Source organism: Sylvia atricapilla, chromosome 3, assembly GCF_009819655.1.
Source record: "Sylvia atricapilla isolate bSylAtr1 chromosome 3, bSylAtr1.pri, whole genome shotgun sequence".
Taxonomy (NCBI): Eukaryota; Metazoa; Chordata; class Aves; order Passeriformes; family Sylviidae; genus Sylvia; species Sylvia atricapilla.
The window spans coordinates 15506899-15531212 of NC_089142.1; the positions used below are offsets into that span (position 1 = coordinate 15506899).

Sequence of the window (24314 nt, forward strand, 5' to 3'; positions counted from 1 at the left end):
TGCTTAGAAGCAGGTGTGTATTCAGAGGCTTTTCTTAAATGTCTATAAAAATATGCATCAAACACAAAGAGTCATGGTGTAGTCACTAGGCTACAGAAGGATTGCATGTGTGAAGACGTTCTGGGGTAGCACACATCCACACATCACTGGGGGGGAAAAGGTGACAGAAGCAGATTTGCAGCTATGAGCCTTCCCCAGGTTTACTGATAAAATGTCTGTCTGATCTACATTTTGGTACTTAGTGTTGACTTTCTTGTCCAGATACTTTCACAGCTTTGTAGCTAGCATGGCCTCTGAAAAAAAGTTGATTTATTTCATTAGGTAATTTCTGTATTTGAGGTAGAACTGAATGCTTACATAGTTTCAGAAATGTTTTCAAGACAGGCTGAGTCGACTTGGATTGTTAAAGCTCTTAATATATTTCATAAAGGTTTTCAAAATAGATTTATATTTCCTAGCCAAATTTGCATCCTCCCCTCTAAATTCTGCTGTTGTACCAGTTAGGTTTGTTGACCTTTCCCTTTGCCTTGAGCTGTGCATATAATTGCATTATATGCAATTTTCAATATATAGTGGTTGTACTTTACTGTTTTTGAAATTATCCAACTAAATGAAAATACTGTTAGTGTTTAATACTTTTTTTTTTTTTTTTAGGATAATAAAACTGCTTTATATTGGGCAGTTGAGAAAGGAAATGCTACAATGGTGAGGGATATCTTGCAATGCAACCCTGATACTGAGACATGTACCAAGGTAACAATTAGAATTTTAATTGCTTTTTTGAACATCTCTTCTTTTCTCAGCTCTTATGTAATGTGAAGACCATACCAAATTCAGTTTTTGTGAAGTATTGAATGCTGTTAATTTTTTTTCTGAAATAAGACTTCTCAGCAATAGTAATGTTCCCTCTGTTGATAAATATGATTTGCTGTTAAATCCTTGGTAGCAGGGAACATGTGGATTCTTTAGCTCAGCATCACTGTCATGACCAGCATTAAGGAGTAAGGACCAGGTGCTATTGGAAACTGAGGAAAGAGGTTTCTGATATTACTAGGCATGAGTTCAGGCATGTGCAGCAGTAAGGCAAAGAGCAAGATAAGTAGTTGGCACAGCACTGAAATCTTTTCAATTATCTTGTATTATGTCTGAATTTTGTCTTTTTCTATTTGACACTGTTATTGACAGAAATGTATTTTAGTCTTTGATTCTAATCAATCTAGAAAACTGGATCTGGGATACTTTTTCACAGATATAGTGCTAAAGTGTTGCTTACACAGTAGCATATTTAATTTTAAGTATCTTAAAAATAATTGTTTTAATTTGTTACCCAATCACTGTTTTTTTCTTGGTTTTGAGTATACAGAGATCTTTATATTAGTCCTACTTTTCCATTTTAGGATGGTGAAACACCGCTTATAAAGGCAACCAAGATGAGAAATATTGAAATAGTAGAGCTTCTTCTGGATAAAGGAGCTAAGGTCTCTGCTGTAGACAAGGTAAAGAATTTTTTTTTTGTTTACTTTGGTGTATTTAATAATTTTAGTTTTGCAGCAGGATTTTGGAGAGAGCTGTCGAGGCTAATACAGAAAGAGAGCTTAGCTTCTCATATACTTAATAATTAAACAGACTATAAGACTTAAATGCTTAGTCTCCCTTATGTTTAATAATTAAATAGATCAGACACTTAAGTGTAATTTTGTTTCTACCATGAGTATGTTGTTGGGTTTTGGTTTGTTTTGCACTACGGTGCTTTTAACGTGGAAAAAAAAATCCAGACAAGGAGTAGAACTTCCACAGCTAAAAGCACTAATTCTTAGTACACTTGAAGAACAGCATAGGGAGAATAGTGACAAATAACAACCAATGTTAGGTTTTGATTAATAGACATGAAACTAAAGGATGCCAAGGACAAATACAACTGGTTACTGCTGTTTTCTTATGCATTACCTACTTTGACGGCAAATCTTTTAAATATTTGGTGCTTTTTTAAAAAAATTTGGTGCTTTTTTTTAAAAAAATTTGGTGCTTTTTTAATCTCTTACTATTATATTTAGGTTGAAGAAGTAATAATACTGATTTGATGCAGTAAGAAAGCTTTTACTGGGAAGTTTTTGGGAAGTCTAAGCAGACATTGAAACAATTCTAACAAGCACTGTCTCTTGTTTGGAACAAGTCTCTGAGTTTGCCTGTAGAGAGATTACAGCTTCCATGAACTTTAGGGTGTTAATATAAGTATTTAAGAAAGAAGGCAGTGTCTGAGGTTTAGCACTCTAAGAACTGCTTTTTCGTATCTTCTCTGAAACATTCATAATGCTTTTTCAAGGGGAAAATACTTTCTGTAAGGCATTGATGCTTTTGAAAGTGCCCTAAGATTTATTTCAAGGAAATAGTGGTACTGAAACAGTGTCGAACATATGGTCTGTTCAAAATCTTAGGAATTCATGTTAGATGTTACTGGCTTTTCACTTAATTGCAGAAAGGAGATACTCCACTTCACATTGCTATTCGTGGAAGAAGCCGAAAACTTGCTGAATTACTCTTAAGAAATCCAAAAGATGGTCGATTGCTTTATAGACCCAACAAGACAGGAGAAACCCCTTACAATATTGACTGTAGCCACCAGAAGAGTATTTTAACACAGATATTTGGTGCCAGTAAGTATAAGTATTTATTTTTTTTTAATCACTTGTGTATTGACAATCCAGTTTATTCAGTTATGTATTGAAAAGTGGCTATGGATTTTTTGATGTTTTAATGTTGCACCTAATGGGAAGCCTTAAAATAATCAGTTGGCATAAAACACCATCACTCTAAAAGCCTGGAAAAGGTCAATTATACCATTTTTTTGGCTTCACATGTTGGATACTCCATGACTTCTGTTGATCACTTTGTTTTTATTTGGATCTTGCTTGTGTAGGAATTACTTTCTTTGACTTCCTGTGGTTTGGGGTCTTGAGTCCTGCAGTAGGCTTTAGTACTTGTGATAATTATGTATCATTTATGTGAATGATTCAAAATTTCTTTGAACAGGAATGTACAAATAATAACAGCTGTTATAGGCAGGAGTATATATACAAATATGGGTGAATGTGTCCTGATATTATGTATGAAAATTGTCATATTGAAGAGCTTTCTTAGAGCAGAGTTGTGTAGCACAGTGTTTGTGTTGCAGGACACTTGTCCCCCACGGAGTCTGATGGTGACATGCTGGGCTATGATCTGTACAGCAGCGCTTTGGCTGATATTCTCAGTGAACCAACCATGCAGCCACCCATCTGTGTAGGCTTGTATGCACAGTGGGGAAGTGGAAAATCTTTCCTGCTTAAGAAACTGGAAGGTAAAAACTTGATTTAGTCTTTTCAGTACTTCCAATCTATCTATGAAAAGCATCACATTGGAGTGACTAGTTTTTGTAAGGGTTGTTGGTCCATGTAATGTTGTATCTGGTCTCTGTTTCTGTTTTGAAAGGATTTAAATGTTACTGTGGTCAGTCCATCCATAGATTGTTTTGTTCATTTATACAATGTCAAGACAGCCTTTAAGTGGTTCTGTCTATTTTCCTGTGAGTTTCCTGCAGCAGTGAATCTACCCTTTAGGTACTGCAGAAAGTCTGGCTGCCAAAATATGCCTTGCTGGGCCTGTTGGTGTGTCAGATCAGGTTCAGACCTCTTTTGCTGCAGTATTTATTTATAGTACATCCAATGTGTCTTTTTAATGCTTAGGAAAAATTATCAGGCTATTAATATTTTATTCTCTGTAATGTCTATTCTTTGCATATGATTTTCTTCCCCTTTCCTGTTTCTTACTTTGAGTTTTTTGAACTTTCTGAAATTACAGGAATGCAAATGCAGTATATGAAATGAATCAATATTTTTCCTGGTCGAAATAGGCCTTGTATTTAGTGTTAGCATTTTCTTATAAAGGGTGTTTTTCTGAGATGTTTCAATATAATTCAAAATAGTTCTCCCAGTCTTGGTGTTTCTTACTTTCTGTGATTCCTCTGTTAGCCAAAATGCAATCTCTTCTTTCGTTTCTTTCACCTCCTGATCCATGTCATAAACAAAACGTGTACATATTTTTACAGTGATATTTGTTGCTGATGAGTTCTTACGTTTCTAAAACACTTTCTCAGTATTTTCTTTATGTTCCTCATTCCTGTTTTTATTCTGGATTGTGTATCTATTATTTCTTACTCAGTAGAACCTAAGTAAGTTCCTGCTGGAATTCTTGTTTTAGTAAATAAGAATCCACAAACAGAAATAATACCGCTGCCTTCAGATTCTACTCTTATATCTCACTATTTGAGGAACACAGTCCATGCTTCAATGATTGAGATTTTGAGGGTTAGGTGGGATTTTTTGGCAGGTATGGTGGCTTTATTCTTCTTAGTGTCATAAAATATGTTTTACACTTTTGAAGGAGGATAGGAAATGACATGACTTTTAATATGCTTTCAAAAGTAGAAAATCTGCAGCAAAGAATGTGAGTATTGTGTATTTAAATATTTTCATTCATTGCATGGATGAAAACTTAGGGTTTTGTGCTAATGTTTGAAGAAGAATTCAAGCATCATTGTCTTTTTTTGGATCAATAATCAGGATAAGTTATACGGTTTGCTGAAAAAGTTCTTTTCAAAAATTATCTGTTCTTGAGTGACTTCATCCGTTAACTGGTCTTTGTCTTTTTGTTTTAGATGAAATGAAGACTTTTGCAGGACAGCAGATTGAACCTCTGTTTCAGTTCTCCTGGCTTATTGTATTCCTCACACTTTTGCTGTGTGGAGGTTTGGGTTTGTTGCTTGCTTTCACAGTGGACGCAAAGCTTGGAATAGCAGTGTCACTCAGCTTATTAGCTGTTCTCTACATTTTCTTTAGTAAGTCTTATGTGGAATTCATTAAGGTTTTTACCTGTTTTTGGAATTAAATACTGCTTTGTAGATATGCTTTGCCATTCAGAAAAAATACTAAAGGGTTCTGTAGACAATAAGGACCCTTTGTTTTGTGTGTAATTTGTGAGAGGGCATTCTTGAGAACAAAGAAGGATTTTGTTAATTTATTTCATTGGGTTACTCTTACCATTCTCATGTTTAGCCTGACCGCTAAAAGTTCATAACTTTTTTACAGAACTCCATGCTTTATGTGTTCAAACATCATGATTCTTTCAACTGTCAATGTTGACTGAATTAAAACCATAACATCTTCTTTATATTTTAGCTGTAATTTACTTTGGTGGCCGGAGAGAAGGGGAGAGATGGAACTGGGCCTGGGTGTTAAGTACAAGGTTGGCAAGACATGTTGGATATTTAGAGCTGCTTCTCAAACTCATGTTTGTGAACCCACCAGAACTACCAGAGCAAACCACGAAAGCTTTACCTGTCAGGTTAGTTATTTCATTTATTTACTCTTGAATAAGTAATTCAGGCTCACTCTGATACTTCTCAAACTGTGCATGTTAATGTGTATGTTTAGCTTCATATGAAAAGTTTTTTTAAATTCCTATTTGAAAAACGTAGCCCTAGATGATCATAAACTTTTCAGTGTGAAGATAGTTTTTCTTGAAAACACTACTATCTGCCAGAGTTGGTGAAAGTTAGTGCATTTTAGAGGTGAGGGTTTTGGCTATTGTACTAATGAAGACTCGTACCAGATAAAATAAGAATTTTCTGATATAGCTTGTTGTGTATTATGTGTGTTTAGTGCTTGTTCCACTGATTACTTCTGTTAAGGTTTGGTTTTTTTTTCCTCCCTGTAAGTAGAGCATCAGACTGTTCAAAGCTTCTGAGAACAAGAAAACTTACGCTGTGTGTTTGAAAATTTCATTTACTGATACTGTTTAAAGACTTCTATTTTAGCCTCATGCTGCTTTTATATGATCTTATATTTCTTTAATTTTTTAATCCTCTATAAATATTTTAAAATTGACAAATGTTTTCAAAACTGCATTCTGATCTATGTTATGTTTTGGCATCAAGATATTTTCATGTTTTTATTGTCATCTGAGGTACTATTAGTCATGTGAGAATTTTTATCTTTTTAAAAAATCAAGTTTTAGAATAGGTAGTAGGGCAAAGAAGAGGTTGATAAATGGAGAAGTAGTTAAATTCCATGTAGATTTTTTTAAAAATCAATGTTTTTCACTTTGTACCACTTAAAAAACTTCTAACTACAGAGATGTAGCAAGACTTCTGTTTTAGTTGCCAGAAAATATTTTAAGTTTTCTGAAGTATATAAAATACATCTTTTTTTTTTTTTTCTCTTTCAGATTTTTGTTTACAGACTACAATAGACTGTCCAGTGTAGGTGGAGAGACTTCACTGGCTGAGATGATTGCTACCCTTTCTGATGCATGTGAAAGGGAATTTGGTTTCCTAGCAACAAGGCTATTTCGAGTTTTCAAGACAGAAGATACACAAGGTTGGTTTTTTTTTTTTTTTTTTTTTTTTTTTTTTTTTTTTTTTAACCTGAATGACATTTCCAATTATTCCTTTTCAGTGCACTGTTACCAGGGCTTCTGTTTTTTGCATTATAAGCTCTTTTAGAAATTGTTGTAGCATTGCAGAAATACATAGAGAAGGTGAAACTCTTTGTTTGGAAGAGAAAAAAATGCCCTGTTTTATTTACTAACCTTGATTTTGTAAATATGATAATATTGTGAAGTATAGTTTTCAGAAATGTCAATGGAAGTGTATATTTACATTACATCTTTATAGATGCAGCATATTTCCATAGCAAGTAAATCATTGTGTCTGAGTAAGATAAAGGGAAATGTATGTTTCTGTGTCTTGCTAAGAGAGATCTGTTTAGTTTATTAGATTTTAATTTAGAGCTTATATGAGTGACCCTACTTATTCTTGGAAATAATAAATATGTAGAACATGTTGGTCCAATCCTATAAATTGCTGTGATTAGTACTAGTAAGGTGGGATGAAATGTACCTACTTGATCCAAATAGAACAAGGTTTTTTGTTCTGTTTCATCCTTAGATTTCTAGAAAAGAAATATGCAGAATAGAGTATATCGTGAAGGAGTTCTTGATCTTAACTTTCAATTAATTGAGTACTTATACTTTAAGTTTAGTATGTATCAGTTACTTCGCATTTCTCTTTGTCCACAAATTGAGGAATCTGTCACCTCTCACAAAGTGAAATGTTTAGACTCTTCTGTCCTGCAGAGGCTGGAAAAAACATGCTGTGTTTGCTATGTTCAGCTGTGTGCTGAACACAACTTACTCCTGGTTCTTTTTCAAATTCACTAAGCGTTCTCTATGAAAGGGATGTGTGGATTTTTTCACACTTTTTTCCATGTTAGGTTCTGCAGTTCCTTTCCTTAATCTCAGTGAAACAGCTTTCATGATGCTGTAATTTCTCCTGAAGCTGTCTTGGGAATAGCAGTGTAATGCTGGCTTCTTGTGATTGTTTGCAGTTATCATCTTTTCTCTTTCATTTGTAATCTTACACTGACTTGTATTCTTTGCTCTGTTGCCTTCCTATGCTCTGCCTAATTATCTAATTGATTTTTAAATTTTATTTGATCTATTTGATGATTTTGCACCTTCTCTCCTTTTCTCCTGTTGTTTATAGGTCCAGGATCATAGGCTTATTACCTCTAGATGTTCACAGAAATTCCATAGAGGTTTATTTTTAGCCTTTGGTATATTGATTTCTTTAATGTCTGTCAACTTGCAGACACACCTCTTTCAACTGTCATTTCATTATTCATGATATTTAAATGTCTCTCTAATCCCCTTCTGTCTCTTTTTAGTAAGGGGATGCTTAAATTTCTGCTTATGTCTTGAACTGAATCTAATTATATCTCAGTTGTTCCCCTTTGTTTCTTGCCCCTGACTTCTGTCATTATGCATTTCTGTTGCTTTGTCTTGAAGCACAGTCATATGAGTCAGTTATGTCAGCAATGTGAAAAACCTTTGCAGCTCATACTTTGGTGCAGAGAATACTATGGGTCACATATAAACCTTGGGTATTCTTTCTACTTAGCATGTTAGAAATTTGATTTTTCCCCCTGCAGTGCAAATACTGATTTTTAGCTGTCATAATTTTGCTTCAGTTCATTGCTGTTCTGTTAACAACAAATGCATCCAAAAGATAGCAATCTTCTAGATGTACCACTAGATCTGTACAGGTCCCAAAGACAGAGACCACTGCTTAGGAAAATGCTGTTTCTTTGGTCACTGATATAGCTGTGCTAAGATCCAACTGCAGTATTTGCTTCTTTATTATCCGTCCACTTGAAGTCAGGAGCTCTGTACTCTCCTCTGGTGTTCTTGTGAACTGTCCAAACCATATTTGCTGCCGTTTTCCTGTTCCTGTGTGTTTCAGCATGCAGGAAAGGATGGCCTCAGGTTGCAGCTTGCAATTTTGTTTTAGTTCTTCAATGGTACCATTACTATTAGATTACGTAAGTACCAGATTCCAGTTTAAAACTTGAGTAGTTCCTGTACAGTTGTCCTACAGTTTATTTACATAAATACACTTTGCAAAGAGATGTCACAAAAGGGGTGATAGCACTGATACAAAATTGTAATTTCCATTCTGGTGTGGATTTCTTGAAATGATGGAAATAAATTGAAGATTAAAGGAATATCTCTGCTTCATAATTTCCAAGAATTTTGGCAAATAGTAGATTTTTTTTTTACACTGGTTTGTGACTGGGTGGTAACACTGCAGTAAATTTTTGTACCAGTTACTGTTTTATGAGAAGTATGCAAGTTAATAGATTTTGCACTCACCTGTCATTACATTGTACATTAATACTAACAGCAATACTTGTTTCCTAGGTAAAAAGAAATGGAAGAAAACTTGCTGCCTCCCATCCTTTGTGATTTTCCTGTTCATCTTGTCTTGCGTTGTTTCTGCGATCGCCTTGTTGGCAATTTTTAACGTGGAGTCAACCAACATGACAGTGAATGTCATTCTCATAACTGTGACCTGTATTGTTGGTTTGGCCTTTTTCTTGAATTGCCGCACATGGTGGCAGGTGATGGATTCAGTTTTGAATTCTCAGAGAAAACGCCTTCACAGTGCTGCCTCCAAGCTTCACAAGTTGAAAAGCGAGGGGTTCATGAAGGTGAGCGTTTATATGAATTGGCCCTTAAAATGAATGAAACAAACCCCCAGACATGGAGCATTATTAAGTTAGGGCACTGTTAATTTAATCAGGCCAAGTCTCACAACAGAAGAATGAGACTTGGTGAGTTTTTACTGAATGGAACACTTCTGTGCCAGTGGTAATTGTGTTTAGCATATGAGATTTATCTGCTTAATCATGAAGGCTAAATTTGGGGATTCAGTTTTCTGATTTTATTTTTGCTGGGAAGAAAGTACTTGGAAAACAATTCCCAATTACCATTATTTAGTAAAAGCTTATTTTAGACCATAAGATTAGAAAGAATGACTTTGAGAATCTTCTGAGTGTGTAAAAACAAGTCTAACTTTGTGTGCAAGATGTCTTTGCTAAGAAAGGAATTGTAGCACTGAAAGAACATTCCAAAATGCTCCACATATTTAATGAAAAATGGTAAAAAATACTATTGTTTTGCTGGCCTGTATCTATAAACTGATAAATATACTCTCAGGCTGTCATAAGATATGCTGTATGCTCTTAATTGAAAGTAAAATGTGGCATCGTGATTGTTCCCTTTGTAGATGACAGCCATTGTATTGTATAAAAGTCTGTTCTACAAATATTTTTCATGCAGTCATAGAGTAGTTTGAGTTGAGAGGGAGCTTTTAAAGGTCAGCTAGTCCAATCTCCCTGCAAAAGTTTTTAAAACCATTCCACCTTGTCCTTTCATAGGACCCTGCTAAAAATTTGTCCTCATGTTACTTACAGGCCTCTTTAGGTACTAGAAAGCTACAATAAACTAGAAAGCTACAATAAAGAATCTTCTTCAGGCTGAATAATCCCAGTTCTCTCAGCCTTTCATCACAGCAGATGTACTCCATCCCTCTAATCATTTTTGTGGCCTCTTCTGGACTTGCTCCAATGCATTGGTGTCATTTCTCAGCTGACAAGTGCAGACCTGAATGCAGTCCTGCAGGTGGGGTCTCACCTGAGTGGAGCAGAGGGGCAGAATCCCCTCCCTCACCTGCTGCCCATAGAGCTTTGGACACGTTTGGCTTTCTGTGCTGTACGGGCACATGGCTGGGTCATGTCCAGTCTCTCACCCACAGCACCCCAAGTCCTTCTTGGCAGGGCTGCTCTGCATCTGTTCATCCCCCAGCCTGGATCGATACCAGGGATTCAGTACACGGTGCAGGGCCTTGCATTTGGCCTTGTTGAACCTCATGAACCCAAGTCTTGAGCTTGTTCAGGTCCCTCTTGGTGGTATCCTGTCCCTCAGGTGTGTCAACTGTACCCCTTATCTTGGTGTCGTCTGCAAACTTGCTGGGGATGGACTCGATCCCGTCATTGATATTATTAATGTAAATATTAAATAACACTGGCTCCAGTGTGGACCTCTGAGGGACAGCACTTGCCACTGGTGTCCATTGGGACACTGAGCCATTGACCCTTTTTTATTTTTTGCATTTCTTGACAAGTTCAGCTCCAACTGTGCCTTGGCCTTCCTCACCACATCTCCTCACAACAGACTATCTCCCTATATTCTTCCTAGCACACCTGTGCTTGCTTCCACTGCCTGTGCATTTACTTCTTGGTCTTTGGTTTGAGCAGCAGGTCTCTACTCAGGACAGTCAGCTTTTAGTCTTCCTTGCCAGTTTTCTTGTACCTGGGGATTATCGGCTTTTGTGTTCCATGGGAAACATCCTTAAAAGATCTGCCAGCTGTGTTGTCCCTTTGTGCAGTTTTCCAGGTGTCTGTTGGCCTAAAAGTTCACTTTCCTAAAACGTGGTGTGCTGACTTTACACCTTACCTGACCCATATCCCTCAGGACTGCAAACTCCACTAGTGTGTGATCACTGCAGGCTAGATTGCCTCCGAGCTTGACATCCTCAATCAGCTCACTTACACTAGTGACCACCAGGTCCAGTGTTGTTCCCTTTCTGATAGGGCTTGTCTATTACCTAGCTGAAGAAGTTACCCTCCATGTATTCCAGCAATGTCGTGGATTACTGACAGCTATGATGAGACTGTATTTCCAGATGTTAGGGTCATCTAAGTTCCCCAGGAGGGTGCAAGCCCATGAGCATGATGCCTTCTGTAGCTGGGACATGAAGACTTCATCAGTAGGCTCTCCTTGATCAGGCCAGTTAAAAACATAAACCCCAAGGTGTCATTTATTGGTCTGGTCCTTGCAAATTTTTATGCACTGACTCCACCAGTTTGTGGCAGCTTCTCAGAGGCATCTCTTTGTGATCTATTCATCTCTTGATGTAGAGGGCAACTTCTCTTCCCATCCTTCCTCTCCTGTCCCTTTTCAACAGCCTGCAGCCATTAACAGTTGCATTCCTGTCATGGGATTCCTCCACCAAGTTTCTGGAATGGCAGCCAGGTCATAGCTTTCTGGCAGCACGATGGCTTCCAGCTCCTCCTGCTAGTTGCCCACTCTGTGTACACTGGGTAGAGGCACCTCAGTGGGCTGTCAGCTGTGTCACCTTCTTAGAGGAACACCTTTTAATTCCTTTGAAGTATTTCAGTGGTGTTTTCCTGTTGGCTTCTGTTACCTCAGGAGCCTCTGTCTCATATTCATAAGACTTCCAAGCATGCTCCAGTGTAGCCAGCACACCTCGGATGAGAATCCTCATGGCACTGCATCCCTCTAACCTTGGTGTGTCCTGCCATGGTTTGTTATAGGCAAGCCTGGTATTACCCCCTCCCCTGTCATGTCTTATTGAAAGCTCTGTCACTTAAACCTGCTGGCTCCTGGTCAAAGGGTCTGTTTGCCCTTTGAGAAAGGTGAATCCCTTCTGATGCCACTATGCTTGGTGCCATGTTTTTGCAGCACAGAAGACCTCATTAGGTCTTGGTACTGTTTCTTGACAATTGTTTGTTGAGTGGTATTTATCTGACATAACTTCAGCCTTATAGGAGTTAGGTTCACCCTTTTGCCATCAAAGGAGAGAAATAGGTATTTCAGGAGAGTTGTTTATTATTATGTTTTTTTATTATTATGGTTTATGTCATCTAATTGTGCACATTCTAATGAATCTGCTGGTTAAGAGATGAGATTTTAATATCTGTTAGCTGCTGAAGTTAGGACAGGCAAATTCCACCTTTGTTTCTCTGTTACAGAGTGGTTGTTACATGTGTAACAATGTTGAAAAATGTAACAAATCTTCAGACTGTATCTTGAATAGCAATGACTGAGGATCAGAGTAATAGCATAATGTGCTTGGCTGAAAGGCAGATAAAATGTAGAGCAAAATTTTCTATGCAAGGCAATTTTTGAAGACTAGCTGAAGCTGCAAATGCTCTTTTATTTGCTTCTGAAATAATGTTTTACTGTGCATAAATACTATTTTCTTAAATAACATTGTAATGGATTTTAAATAAGGATGGTTTGTTATATCAAAGTGGGATATATGTTTCTGCTGTATATTTTTGTTCAAATGGGAAATTAATATATTGGAGGTGACATTTTAGGACTTTTCACTTTGAGTATTTGTAAATTTATCCTTGTAATCTTACTGAAGTATTTTTGGGACAAATAGCAATCTGCAAAAGGAAAGATATGTATTTTTATCAGTTTTAAGTATATAAGAGGTAATACTTTTTTCCTTCTTTATTTTTTGTTTTTATAGGTTTTGAAATGTGAAGTGGAACTGATGGCCAAAATGGCAAAAACCATTGACAGCTTCACTCAGAATCAGACAAGGCTTGTTGTAATTATTGATGGATTGGATGCTTGTGAACAGGACAAGGTTTTACAGATGCTTGATACTGTGAGTTGGATAATTTTGTAAAGATAACCTCTGGATTATGTGCATGATCTCTTCCACAGATACATACAGTTATCATGTGTTTTCTGTAAAAACACATGTTTCTGTGTTGTAGTAATTAATATTTGTGTACAGTGGCATAATGATAATGCTAAGAGTGATGCGTTTTAAAAGTTGAAAATTAAATTGCATCTTAGTACTTCTGAAAAGGTTTGAAATAATCAAATATAAACTATGGAAAATAATTATTCTGGTGAAACAAACTTAAAATGTTCGGAGAGTTTTTCATATTTACCCTTGAAGTAGTTTTGAGGAAAAATACCTGAATTCTGAATATTTGTGGAGGGCTGGAACATTACTGCATCATACATTTTTGCTGACGACTTCCTCTGTAAATTCTGCTGTTAAATTGTCAAGTGTGCTTATTTCAATCTCTGGATAAGTTCCTAATGTTAGATGTCTCATAATAGAAGAAGCTGACATCTCTGTACATCTCTTGGCCTGCTAGGTTTATTCCTTGAACAGAATGAATATAAAATGTTGAGCCAAATGATCTGCAGCTACATTTAGTTGTTACTAACAGGGTGTACTGTTTTTTTCCAGGTACGAGTCTTGTTTTCAAAAGGCCCATTCATTGCAATTTTTGCAAGTGACCCACACATTATTATAAAGGCAATTAACCAGAATCTCAACAGTGTTCTACGTGATTCAAACATCAATGGCCATGATTACATGCGAAATATTGTCCATTTGCCTGTTTTTCTGAACAGCCGAGGGCTTAGTAATGCAAAAAAACTGATGGTAGCTTCAACAACCAATGGGGATATTCCATATGCAGATAATGCAGGTAAGGTTATGCAGGAGGGTGATAAGAGCATTACAAAACAGGTGATCCAAAATCTGGGTTTTGGAAGAAACTGTTTAAATAATTGGCAGATTATTAATGTTATTTTTATAGGTCAGGCAAATATATATGACTGGAGAAAATGCCTGTCTTTCTTTTCCTTTCCATAGGATTGCATGAAGAGGTTGACAGGAGAGTTTCTCAGAACAGTCTTGGAGACATGACCAAACTTGGTAGCAAAACTGCTCTCAACAGGCGGGTGAGAAGGATTTTTAGTCTAAATAGAGATACTGGTAAAATCTTTTTTGCTTTGTTCTTTTTTTTTTTTCTTTGACATTTTCAATAATAGAGCAACTTGGAAGACTTATCAAACCATTCTTATGAAATTCTTATAAATGATCTATGTAGGAAAATTCCATTTTTAAATCAGTATACTGATGCTCCATCAGAGAGGAAGGAGTTTGCTTGCTCACTGAAGTATTCCTTTCCATAAAAATTAAATAGAACTCTCTATGACTGGTAGGAGCTATGGTGTGTATATATGGGGGGGCGGGGTTTGCATTTTTTTGTGTAAGCATGGTGCCAGGTTGTTGCAGGATGTTGCAGCAAGGGGCAGTAATTGAGTAAATCAAAGAATTTCAAATAATAAGTACTAGACTTGTACTGCAATGTCTACCACATTTTTTTCCTGCTTTCTCTTCTTTCATCTTTACATAACATCATAAATTGGTTGAATGGAAGGTATCTAGAAAATTGTGAAAAGCGGCACAGTCTGAGGATTCTGAGGTTTTTGAGCTGCCATTGATAGAGAATTTGGGAGTTTTGTAGCAGAGGAACCTGATGGTCACTTTAATTTTTACAAGTAGTTGGATGGTATTTTACAAGTAAATGGATGGTATCAACCCTTTGATAGAGACAGTAGGAAGCAGTGATGGAAATGCTGAAAGTAGTAATCTTTTTACAAAATACTTTGTTATATCACTCTATTTTGCCCTGTCAGAATTTTTGTGGAAAGAAAATATGTCACTTTTACCACTTCTTAGCTTCTATGGAAATAATGTTCAGCTTTTACACAACTAAATCAGAATTAAATTCTTGTATGTTTGATGTCACCTGTCAGCCTCACAGACTTACAAAGGCTCTAAGCTAATTATCAAGTAAACCTGAAAACACATAAAAGCTTTTGATACTCATCAGTATTCGCTGGGTTTTTGTTTCATTTTCAGGACACTTACCGAAGACGCCAGATGCAGAGGACCATTACCCGCCAAATGTCTTTTGATTTGACCAAGCTGTTGGTTACAGAGGATTGGTTCAGTGATATCAGCCCTCAGACCATGAGGAGGTTGCTCAATATTGTTTCAGTGACAGGTAAGAGTGTCGTGCTTGTGTGCAGTAAACAGGATTGTGTTTTGGCTGCTTGTAGTTACACTCAGACTTTTTAGTCTGACTAAATCAAGCTAGTCAGTCTGTGTGTTGCTTTTGAAAATCCTTCTGAAGCAAACTCTCCCAGAATGTAAGAAAAATTTATAGGCCATTCTACATAGGTAGAATTTGAAAGATACATAATATTTGTTGTTTCATTGACTTTAGTTGGAGGCAAATTATTCTAGTCTACATTTCTAGGAAGTTTTGTATGTTTTGATTTTGAAACAGGATAAGAAAATTCATTTTCTTGTAGCGTGAACAAAGATTACAATGGTGATATCAAAAAAGGTAAGCTGTGAGGGGAAAACCAGGTATATATTCTGTTCATTTTTGCTATGAGTATTTGGAGTCCTTTTTCCCAAAATGATTGTGTGAGGCTGATAAACGTATTTTCTCAGTTGTTTTTCTTCAGCAAAACACAGTAAAGATGTTGGTATCTCTGAAGTTTAAAAACTGGAAATAACTGGAAAAGGGCTTATGGAGGTTTAATAAAACCATGTTTCATGTAGTAAGTGATTATTTCATGTAGAGAGTGATTATTTACTGACTTTCCTATTACAGACGCTAGAAGGCACTAGGTAGCCCTACAGCTACTCAGAACAAAGAAATTGAGGTACTTTTCACACTGAGTATAGTTAAGAGCATAAATCTGCAACAGACCTCAAGTTCTGGGCTAGTGTTTTAAATAAGTGTGCTGTCTCTAAGGTTGTCACTGCAATTTGTAGCATGTAGCCATCTTGTTTTGGCAAATTATAGTACGGTTTTGAAAGTATAACAAAATCATAAAATGTTGGTTGTAAAATGAAACTAAAAAAAGGACCTTGCAAGAACACTTTTAGTGTAGTATAATCTGTGGTTAGACACGATTTCATGAACAGCTTTATGAACAGAGCCTTCAGGCTGTATGTTACATGTCATTACAGATATTAATAAAAGAATTACAGAAAATTTGCTGAAACTTCAAATGCATAAATTGTAGCATTAACTTTTTCTGGTTTTTAAAGTAACTTTATTTTTAATTTGTACCTTGCTTTACTAACTTAAAACAGTCCTTTTATAGCTTGAATTTTACTATATTGTCTATTGAAGTTGGCAGTTGTATGCTCAACTTGTTTTGACTGCATTTCTTATGCCAATGTATAGGAAATCTATCAAAGTATTAGCATGAAAGTCTGTCTTTAGATGGAGAAATTAATGCTGTGTGAATTTTTTGTTTAAGTAAGTTAAGATTTACCAGTAGCAGAATGATAGTAATTAGTGTTCAACCTGTGGCTGAAGTTGACAGTTTTGGAGAGTTTCATATTTTGACCAGGATTTGCGAATTTTTAGATAGATTTTATAGATTGTAAGACGAATATATTTTTATTAGATGGTAAAATGATGCTTTCAGATGCAACTTGTGATGATTTTGAATTTACTGAGCTAAAAATATATTAGCAGGAAGTTCACAGATCACATAATAACAAAGTAACATAGCTATTACTTTGAGGGGAAAAAGGTATCTTTCAGAAGGGAGAAAAAAAATCCTCTGTGTTTTCTTTTCTCTTTCCTTATTCCCTTAGGTCGTTTATTGCGAGCTAATCAGATCTCATTCAATTGGGACAGACTGGCAAGTTGGATCAATCTCACAGAGCAGTGGCCATATAGAACATCATGGCTTATCCTGCATCTTGAAGAGACTGAGGGTGTTCCAGATCACCTGACTTTAAAAACCATCTATGAGAGGTAGTCATTATTCTGGTAATAGTGTGTACTTTCAGTGGTTAAAATAATGATCATTATTAATGACCAGTAGAATAACACGGCTTTCAAACATTTATCAGATTGTAATCTAAAATTCCCACCGCCTTACCCTCTTCTGCTAACTTTTGAAAACTTCTAAGTGAGTTTCATTGCTATTTGATGCACCACATATGAATGAATGCTTTGTATTTAAACCAAAGAGAACTGTACAGGAATTCTTTCACAGGCAGCTAGCTGTACTTTTATCTCTTGATATCCTTTTCATCTTTATCTTGGCCAAGCTACAAGTTGGGTATTTTTCCACTTCTTTGTTAATTCGAAATAAGCCCAGCACAAGTTTGCCTTATTGATAAAAATCTCTGAAGGTTTTGTGCTTAGCAGGTGTGCTATGGTAATGCCATGTGCTGCAGTTAAGTGATGTGAAAAAGAGGCATGACTTTATCCATTTCTGCTACAAGTTGCTGTCCAGTGGAGCTGTCTGGGTATTGCTACTGAGAGCCAATTGCCCCGTGTTGCCAGTAAATGTCTCTCTCCAGAACCCTCTGCTTGAAAGAAGGGATTTGTGGGTTCTACCTGATGACAATGGGAGGAGTGGAAGAGAGAGAATGGGACCTATAGAAGAGAAGCAGAATCTGAGAATCAGTCAGAGAAGAAAGAAAGGTTTGACTTGGATAAAATATAGTTTTGATCAGATGAAAAGAACAGCTGAGGTAAAGAGAGAAGATAGTGACTGACTGAACAAGTTATCAGAAAATCTAGAGATTTTACAGGGTCCAGGGGAGTGAACTTGGAGAGAAAACAGTGGAAGTGTGCCGTGCACTGAAAGTCAAGGAATAGGAGAACTGTGCAAGGGTCTGGGGTGGTCTGAGAATGGAATTAGGGTTGTTTGGGAAAAATTGACTAAGTTTTATTAGGAAAGAAAAGTTGAAGTGCAGTTAAGACCTGAACATAGAAATGCCAGAAGGTAAAGGGACAAGGGTAGATTTGGCATGATGAAGCTGAGAATTGAAGACAGATGAAGAAGACACATTGTAGACTAAAGTGGCTTTGAGCTGGAAAATGGTTTGGGAAATTCTAGACTTCACAGGTAAATTAAGTGCATGATTAGAAAACACTCTCCTCTAGAGTACGGACCCAGTTTTTGGGTTTTGCATTTCCTCTGTGAAATCAAAGGTAAAGCACTGGGAACCCATCTTTCCATTGTGCAATCACACAACTAAGTGTCACGAATGTTTATGTGATCAGCTAAGTGTAGTAATTGAGACTCATCACAGGAATTCCCTTTCCTGTCATGCTTTTCATTCAAATATTTAGATTTTTGTGTGGCATGTTTCACAACTTTATATTTTCAGTATTTGTCCAACAAACTCATTACAGTTTTCTGATTATTGGTATCCACAGGAATAAATCACTTTGGGCTGATTTATTACTGTAGATGCCAATAATCCAAAGCTGTCTTTGAGACAAAACGATGTTTGTCTTTTGATAAACTAGAGGAGGTATTGGAGACCTGATTTATTCTCATAAATGGGTGCTAGCAATTCCAATATCAGCGGATGTTATATCATAGTAAACCAGCATGAATAAAAGAAAAGTACATTCACAATTGAATGTGAATAACTTATTTGGGTTCTGGGTTGTTTGTTGTTAGCACAAACACTTGAGCTGTTGATGCTGAGTGCCAGCTGGAGCCATGTCATGGTTTATTAGTTAAGGTGTGGAGGAGATTGATGACTGTTGCTATGTTCTACCTCTTGCTATGCAGGTTGTTTGGAAGTAATACAGCCACTTGAGTAAACTGTTGGTTCATAACTGAGAATTACAAATGTATAGGTAATTTTTTTGTGTTTAAAACCAGAGTACATAAGGGAAGAAACAGTGAAGAACCTTGTACAAAGTATTGGAAAAGGGAAGGCCATCATAATCTTTTAAGGAAAGCTGTTTGTATTCTACCTGCAATACCAGAAAAACAAGGAAAAGGAAAACAAGACCAATATTCAGGATTTTCTCTTTAGCAAAAATTATGAACAGGGTTATTCGATATGAAAATGATAAAGCTAAAAGACCTTAACAATTAAAAAGGTTTTCTAACAATAATGTTGCTGCATGCTCAGGAAGAGAAATGATGTGTCTCAGCCCCTTCTGTTGAACCTATGTAAGGAATTAAATATATAACTCTTGTGAAGTATTGACAAAGCTGAGGTCTCATCTGTCTGGCGATTTGGGTGATAATTACCATATGCTGAATTTGAAAAGGTCTGTGAACTCTTCTCTGAGATTAGCTTGAGCTCTAAAGATTCTGTTTTATCCAAAGTAGTCCTTTCTGTGTCATTGCTATTCTTTTCATCTGCAACTGTTTATCAGTTTAAAGTAACTTGGCTCAAATAACTGTTTCTGTATCATTTCAAAGTTTGTTCCTCTTTTAAAACTTTTAGTTTTGTAAGTTTCATTAGTTTATAGAGCAGGTTTCCCATTTGGAGTCTCATCAATAGATACCATATTTTGATAGTTGTGTAGCTTGTTCCTGTACTGAGTTTGTTACTTGTTCTCTGCTTTTTATTCTTCAAGTTTTTTTTGTTTTTGTTTTTTTTTTAATATCTTGATATTTTAGATAAGAATCAAGAATATAGTTTTCCTGGTATTGAACACTTTGTGTCAAACTACTTTTTATTGTGACACTGCAGTCTTTGGGTTGCCGCAAGAGCTTCAAACTTGATTGCATTCTCTGTGCAAGGAGAATGCTTTGATATTACAGTTACTTTTCCAAATTTTAAAATATCATGTGTTAAAAAGCTTTTGTATCGCCAAGATTCGCTTGCGGTGAGAACTCTCCATTGCCTTCCCCTCCGCTGCAGACTGTGGGGAGCAGAGGATGCCCCCCTGAACTGACCATTGCAGCTCCCTTCAGCGGGGGAGTTGTGGGAAGTGGTCGGTGTGTGCGCTGAGGGTGTGACCGGAGCAGTTAAATCGACCCCGTGTTGCGCTACAGCCGTGTCCCCGAGGCAGGCTGTCCCCGAGGTGGCTGTCCCCGGCCGTGTCCCCGAGGCGGGCTGTCCCCGGCCGTGTCCCCGAGGTGGCTGTCCCCGGCCGTGTCCCCGAGGTGGCTGTCTCCGAGGCGGGCTGTTCCCGAGGTGGCTGTCCCGGCCGTGTCCCCTCCGGCAGCGCGGGTGGCGCAGGGATTGTGCAGCGCGGCGCGCTGCCGGCAGGTGGCGCTCCCTGCTCGGCCCAGCCGGGACTTTGCTTTTCGGTGTTTGCAGGAGAAAGCGACACTTTCACAACATACAAAAAAATACATGAAAATGAACAGAATCGGGTAGTCAAGCACTAAGAGGCAAAAGAATAAATACAGTCTTTAGTTAATTCCCCTCTCTGCAGGCACAATCATATATGATTTCCCTGATTATATGCTATTTTGTCTCCATGAGATTCCCATCTTGTAATGTCCAGAATTTAATTTTGCAAACTGTAATAAAGAAAAGGGCCATTTTCTGTCACATTGCAGTGCTATCTGTTGGAGTTGAAAAGACTGCAATAACTACAGTAGGACAACTAAAAGCTGTTCCACAACTATTAGTCAGAGTTTGTGTGATGGACTAGTCACCTCTGTAATACCTTTCACTTGGATAGTACTCATGCCCCTTTGGGGAGGTGATGTGCAGCTTATGGTTCTGTAGGCTGATATTGCTAAGTACTCAGTGTTCAGAGCTATATCTGGAGCTACTGGGAGCTCTGCTTTTGGTTGGTGGAGTATTCTGAAAAAAATGGATACCTCAATTTGGTAACTAAATAAGTATATTTATATCTCTGTGCTTCAATTTGTCATTAAAAATAAAGCTAACTAATATATTCTTATAGGCTTGTTGGGGAAAGTAAATCTGTCTTTTTCTATAGATATTGTGAAGAATATCAAAGGTTATATTGATGAGTATGGAACGAGGTCTGTCAGAAGAAATGTATCTTTCCTGTATCATTCTGTGCAGAGTTGAAAAACCTGCTGAATATTATACTGGGAACTTTTGTTCAGGATCTATAACAAAAAAAACCCACCCTCACAAAAAAATCCACCAAAACCAAAAGAACACAAACTCTGCCCCCAAATCAACAGCCAACACCAATGACAAACCAACAAAACCAAAAAAGCCTCCAAACGACAAAACCAATTTGAAAAACACAGAAAACCCAACCCAAAACAAAACACTGCCCCACCCCCCCCCACCCCTCTAAACTAAATTAGGTTTCAATTTGCAACACAGGTACACCTTTGTGAAGAATCTTTATGATCTGGAGTCAGTTAACATCTCTTATAACAGGTAGAGGCTCTACGCTCTCAATCTTTTTTTATAGAGGGGAACAAGCCCATGCTTTGTCACTGTGCCAGGTTTTGAAAAGAAAATACTGAATTTTTTTTGTTGGCTTTCAGTTTATATTCTTGAGAAAAATATCTGTACTCTTTTTACTTCCTTAAACCGACCTGCTGTATCATCTCACTTCTGTTGTCTGATTTCAGCCTCTCTCTTTCTGCTGGTCTCGTTGGTGTTTCTTTCCACCTGGTATATTTATTAGTAGTGGTATATACTCCTTCAGGTTATGTGTTGCCTTTTCTCATTATCAGGATTTTCATGTAGTTTCTCTCCTTATGAGGTTAAACTCTTAATTCTGATTTTGTCTCTCCTTCCCATTTTCTGTTTAGGTTATTCGGTGGTCAGGCTCACTGCTGTCATTACCCATCTCTCCATCCTGGTCTAATTTAATTATCTTTACCATTTTATTTATAGCTATGATGTAGGGTTAATATTCCTCTACATTTACGTTGTGCTGCATTCTCTTCCATGTCAATTTTGTGTAATGCCAAAGTGGTTTGCGAAAGTTGCAAAAGGCAAATTTTTAAAGCTCTGAAGTGGAATAATATATCTGGACTTTCTGCAAATAAATTTCTAAGAGAATTAAGTTGTCAGATTAAAGCAAGTTTCTGTTGAATGTTTGCAACTGAGACTTCTCAGACTTGTAAATTAGCCAGCTATGGGAATGTGTTCTCTTGTGAAGGCAAGTAAAGCATCCATGACACCAGAATAAATGACAATGCCAGATCTAAATAAATGATATCTTGGGAAAAGTCACTGTGGCTTTTGTAGAAAGATACGTTTCAAGAAACTGAATTTTCAACAGAGTCAATAAACCTAGGAAGAAGACAAGGAAGTATTTTGAAATTTAAGGCATTTTAAGCAAGATCTTAATCTAGAAATATCTAAATATATTAAAATCTGAGATAATAACAGGCATGATTGCCCCAGGAAAACAGAAGAAGGAAGCAAAAGATAGGAGTGTGTGTCTCGTGAGAAACTTGCAGGTGAGGTTTCCAAAGATAATTCTTGTGCTGTTTGACATACCTTTGAATGGCCTGACAGAGGGAGAAGATGTGGGCATATAACCAGGATAACTGTTTCACAGAGGCTTGTGGAAGTAGCTATGAGTAAGTTGCAGATCAAAGTCATTGTGAATATAGGTGTCATACCGTACTGGGGAAAATAATCTCATCTATAATCCTGCTAATGCAGTAGTGGGCAGTAAATCTGCATTAAAGGAAAGGAATTTATAAGTTGTTGCTGGTTTCTCTGAAAAATGTTCTTTGCCCCACTTCAGTCAGAAAATGAAACAGTGTCTTTAGGAGTTCCTAACAAATCAATGAAGGGCAGAGTGTATTGTATTGTACAAATCTGTGATTTTTCTGAGTTCTAAAGACTGAGTTTCTGATAATCACGTTTCAAAATGGTTGTACCAAAGTAGATATATTTAAGAGGCTGAAGAAAGCTGTAGTCTCACATCAAGCAGTGACGACTCCCGGTTTTGCTGGAGTACTTACTCCTCTCTTCTCCAGCTCTCCTAATTCTTAAGATATTTGATTAATTTATTTCTTTTCCCCAAAAGTCCTAATTTTTCATTTCAGTTTGAGGCTCTAAGTCTTGGTCGTCTTTGTTTCTTGATATTTTTTGTGTCTTAAGGCTAAAGATGTCAGGGGTTGATGTTACCACCTTGTTGAACAAAAGTCATGCTATTAAAGCTGATTGTATGAGAAGAAAATGTCTTCCCAGTCCCTTTCCTCATCAATTTGCATCACTAGATAAGATTATCCTTTGAACACATTTTATCTCTTGTATCCTTCTTATCATGGCAGAAATTGAACTCTTCAGTACTTTGTCAATTGAAGAATGTTCCTAGAAATCACTAAAGTAATTTTGTAACTCTCTTGTCTGTTCTTCTGGAGGCTTTTGTCCTTCCGGACGCATTAGGGAGAATTTCTGTATCTATAAGCTAAACAGTTCTATAGATGGCAAATTTACCAGACTGCCACTTCTTAGAGCTGTTAGTAGCTGGACTGTAAGATCTTACAATTGAAAGTGAAACTTAAGGCATGGCATGTGCCTCTTGAATTCAAGGATGTCTTGTGTTGCATTTCACAAAATAACTATAAATTTCTAGACACTTGAGAAACTAGGGATGGTCTGAATTTTTACCCCTGACGTTCCTGTGAAGTCAACGTTTCTGCTGTTGTGAATGCACAGAACTGCTAAAGCAAGGCCTACCTTGCACCTTAAACCTATTCAGTCAGTAACCAAAGCCCCTAAAAAGCCAAGTGAAGGACGACAAAAATGGGGTTTGAGCATGTTTGCAGCAGGAGGAAAAATGAGGTTCAGCACAAAGCACAACAGCAAAGGCTACTTAAGGATAAATGTGTCTAAATTAGTTTTACTGAGTGCTAGGATAGGCTGTGTGACAAGCTGCAAGAACCTTCTGGTGCTGGTGAGCAAGATTTGTTGTCCAGGCAGGCAAGGCCACTGTAGAAAAGTTCCGGTTGGCCTTTGGAAAGAAAGTGGCAGGGAATGCACTGCAGGCTGCCAGAGCAATTTAGTGATCTATCTGTTACAGAGGGCCCTTTGGAAAGAAAAAAGTCAGTATGAAGTTGATGATAATCCATGAGAATTTCCTCATGGTCATGCTCAGATACCAGACATAGGTAGAACATTCATCCAGGCATTAGGTAGATGTGTGGTAAATATTATCCTCTCTCTTATGGGATTAGGATCTAAGTTCTGTATCTTTCTGAATATAATTCTAGCCATTACCTGCTGAAACTGTGAGAAATGCAAGGCTGTGTATCTGAGGAGATAGTCCTAAGAGAGACCATGACATCAGTGCTTAAAGATGCTGGGAAGGAGAGAATGCTTGTCCCTTATGACTGAATATACAATTTATTGGTACAGACTTCAGGTATTCACACAACTTTCTGTTCAAGTGCTTCCTCCTGGCTGCTTTTGATGTTGAACTGCTTGTTGGGCTTGATGTCACGAGGGACAGTTCTACTTGTCATTCTTTGCCCAGACTTTGACTAAACTGGGGTGTTAAGACAGGGACTTAGACCAAACCGGAATATTAAGACAGAACTTT

At 37.2% G+C, this 24314-nt stretch overlaps 1 protein-coding gene across 3 annotated transcripts in view; it reads left to right on the forward strand.

Annotated features, from left to right (window-relative positions):
* The window catches only part of KIDINS220 (kinase D interacting substrate 220), an 81766-nt gene that overhangs the window by 21029 nt on the left and 36423 nt on the right, over window positions 1-24314 (forward strand). For all 3 annotated transcript variants that reach the window (XM_066314823.1, XM_066314826.1, XM_066314825.1), the window contains exons 10-22: window positions 655-753; window positions 1398-1496; window positions 2477-2654; window positions 3173-3337; window positions 4694-4873; window positions 5214-5379; window positions 6262-6413; window positions 8794-9083; window positions 12719-12859; window positions 13460-13703; window positions 13871-13959; window positions 14927-15071; window positions 16691-16853. In XM_066314823.1, the coding sequence (XP_066170920.1) occupies window positions 655-753; window positions 1398-1496; window positions 2477-2654; window positions 3173-3337; window positions 4694-4873; window positions 5214-5379; window positions 6262-6413; window positions 8794-9083; window positions 12719-12859; window positions 13460-13703; window positions 13871-13959; window positions 14927-15071; window positions 16691-16853 (2111 nt within the window). The remainder of the gene's footprint in view (window positions 1-654; window positions 754-1397; window positions 1497-2476; window positions 2655-3172; window positions 3338-4693; window positions 4874-5213; window positions 5380-6261; window positions 6414-8793; window positions 9084-12718; window positions 12860-13459; window positions 13704-13870; window positions 13960-14926; window positions 15072-16690; window positions 16854-24314) is intronic.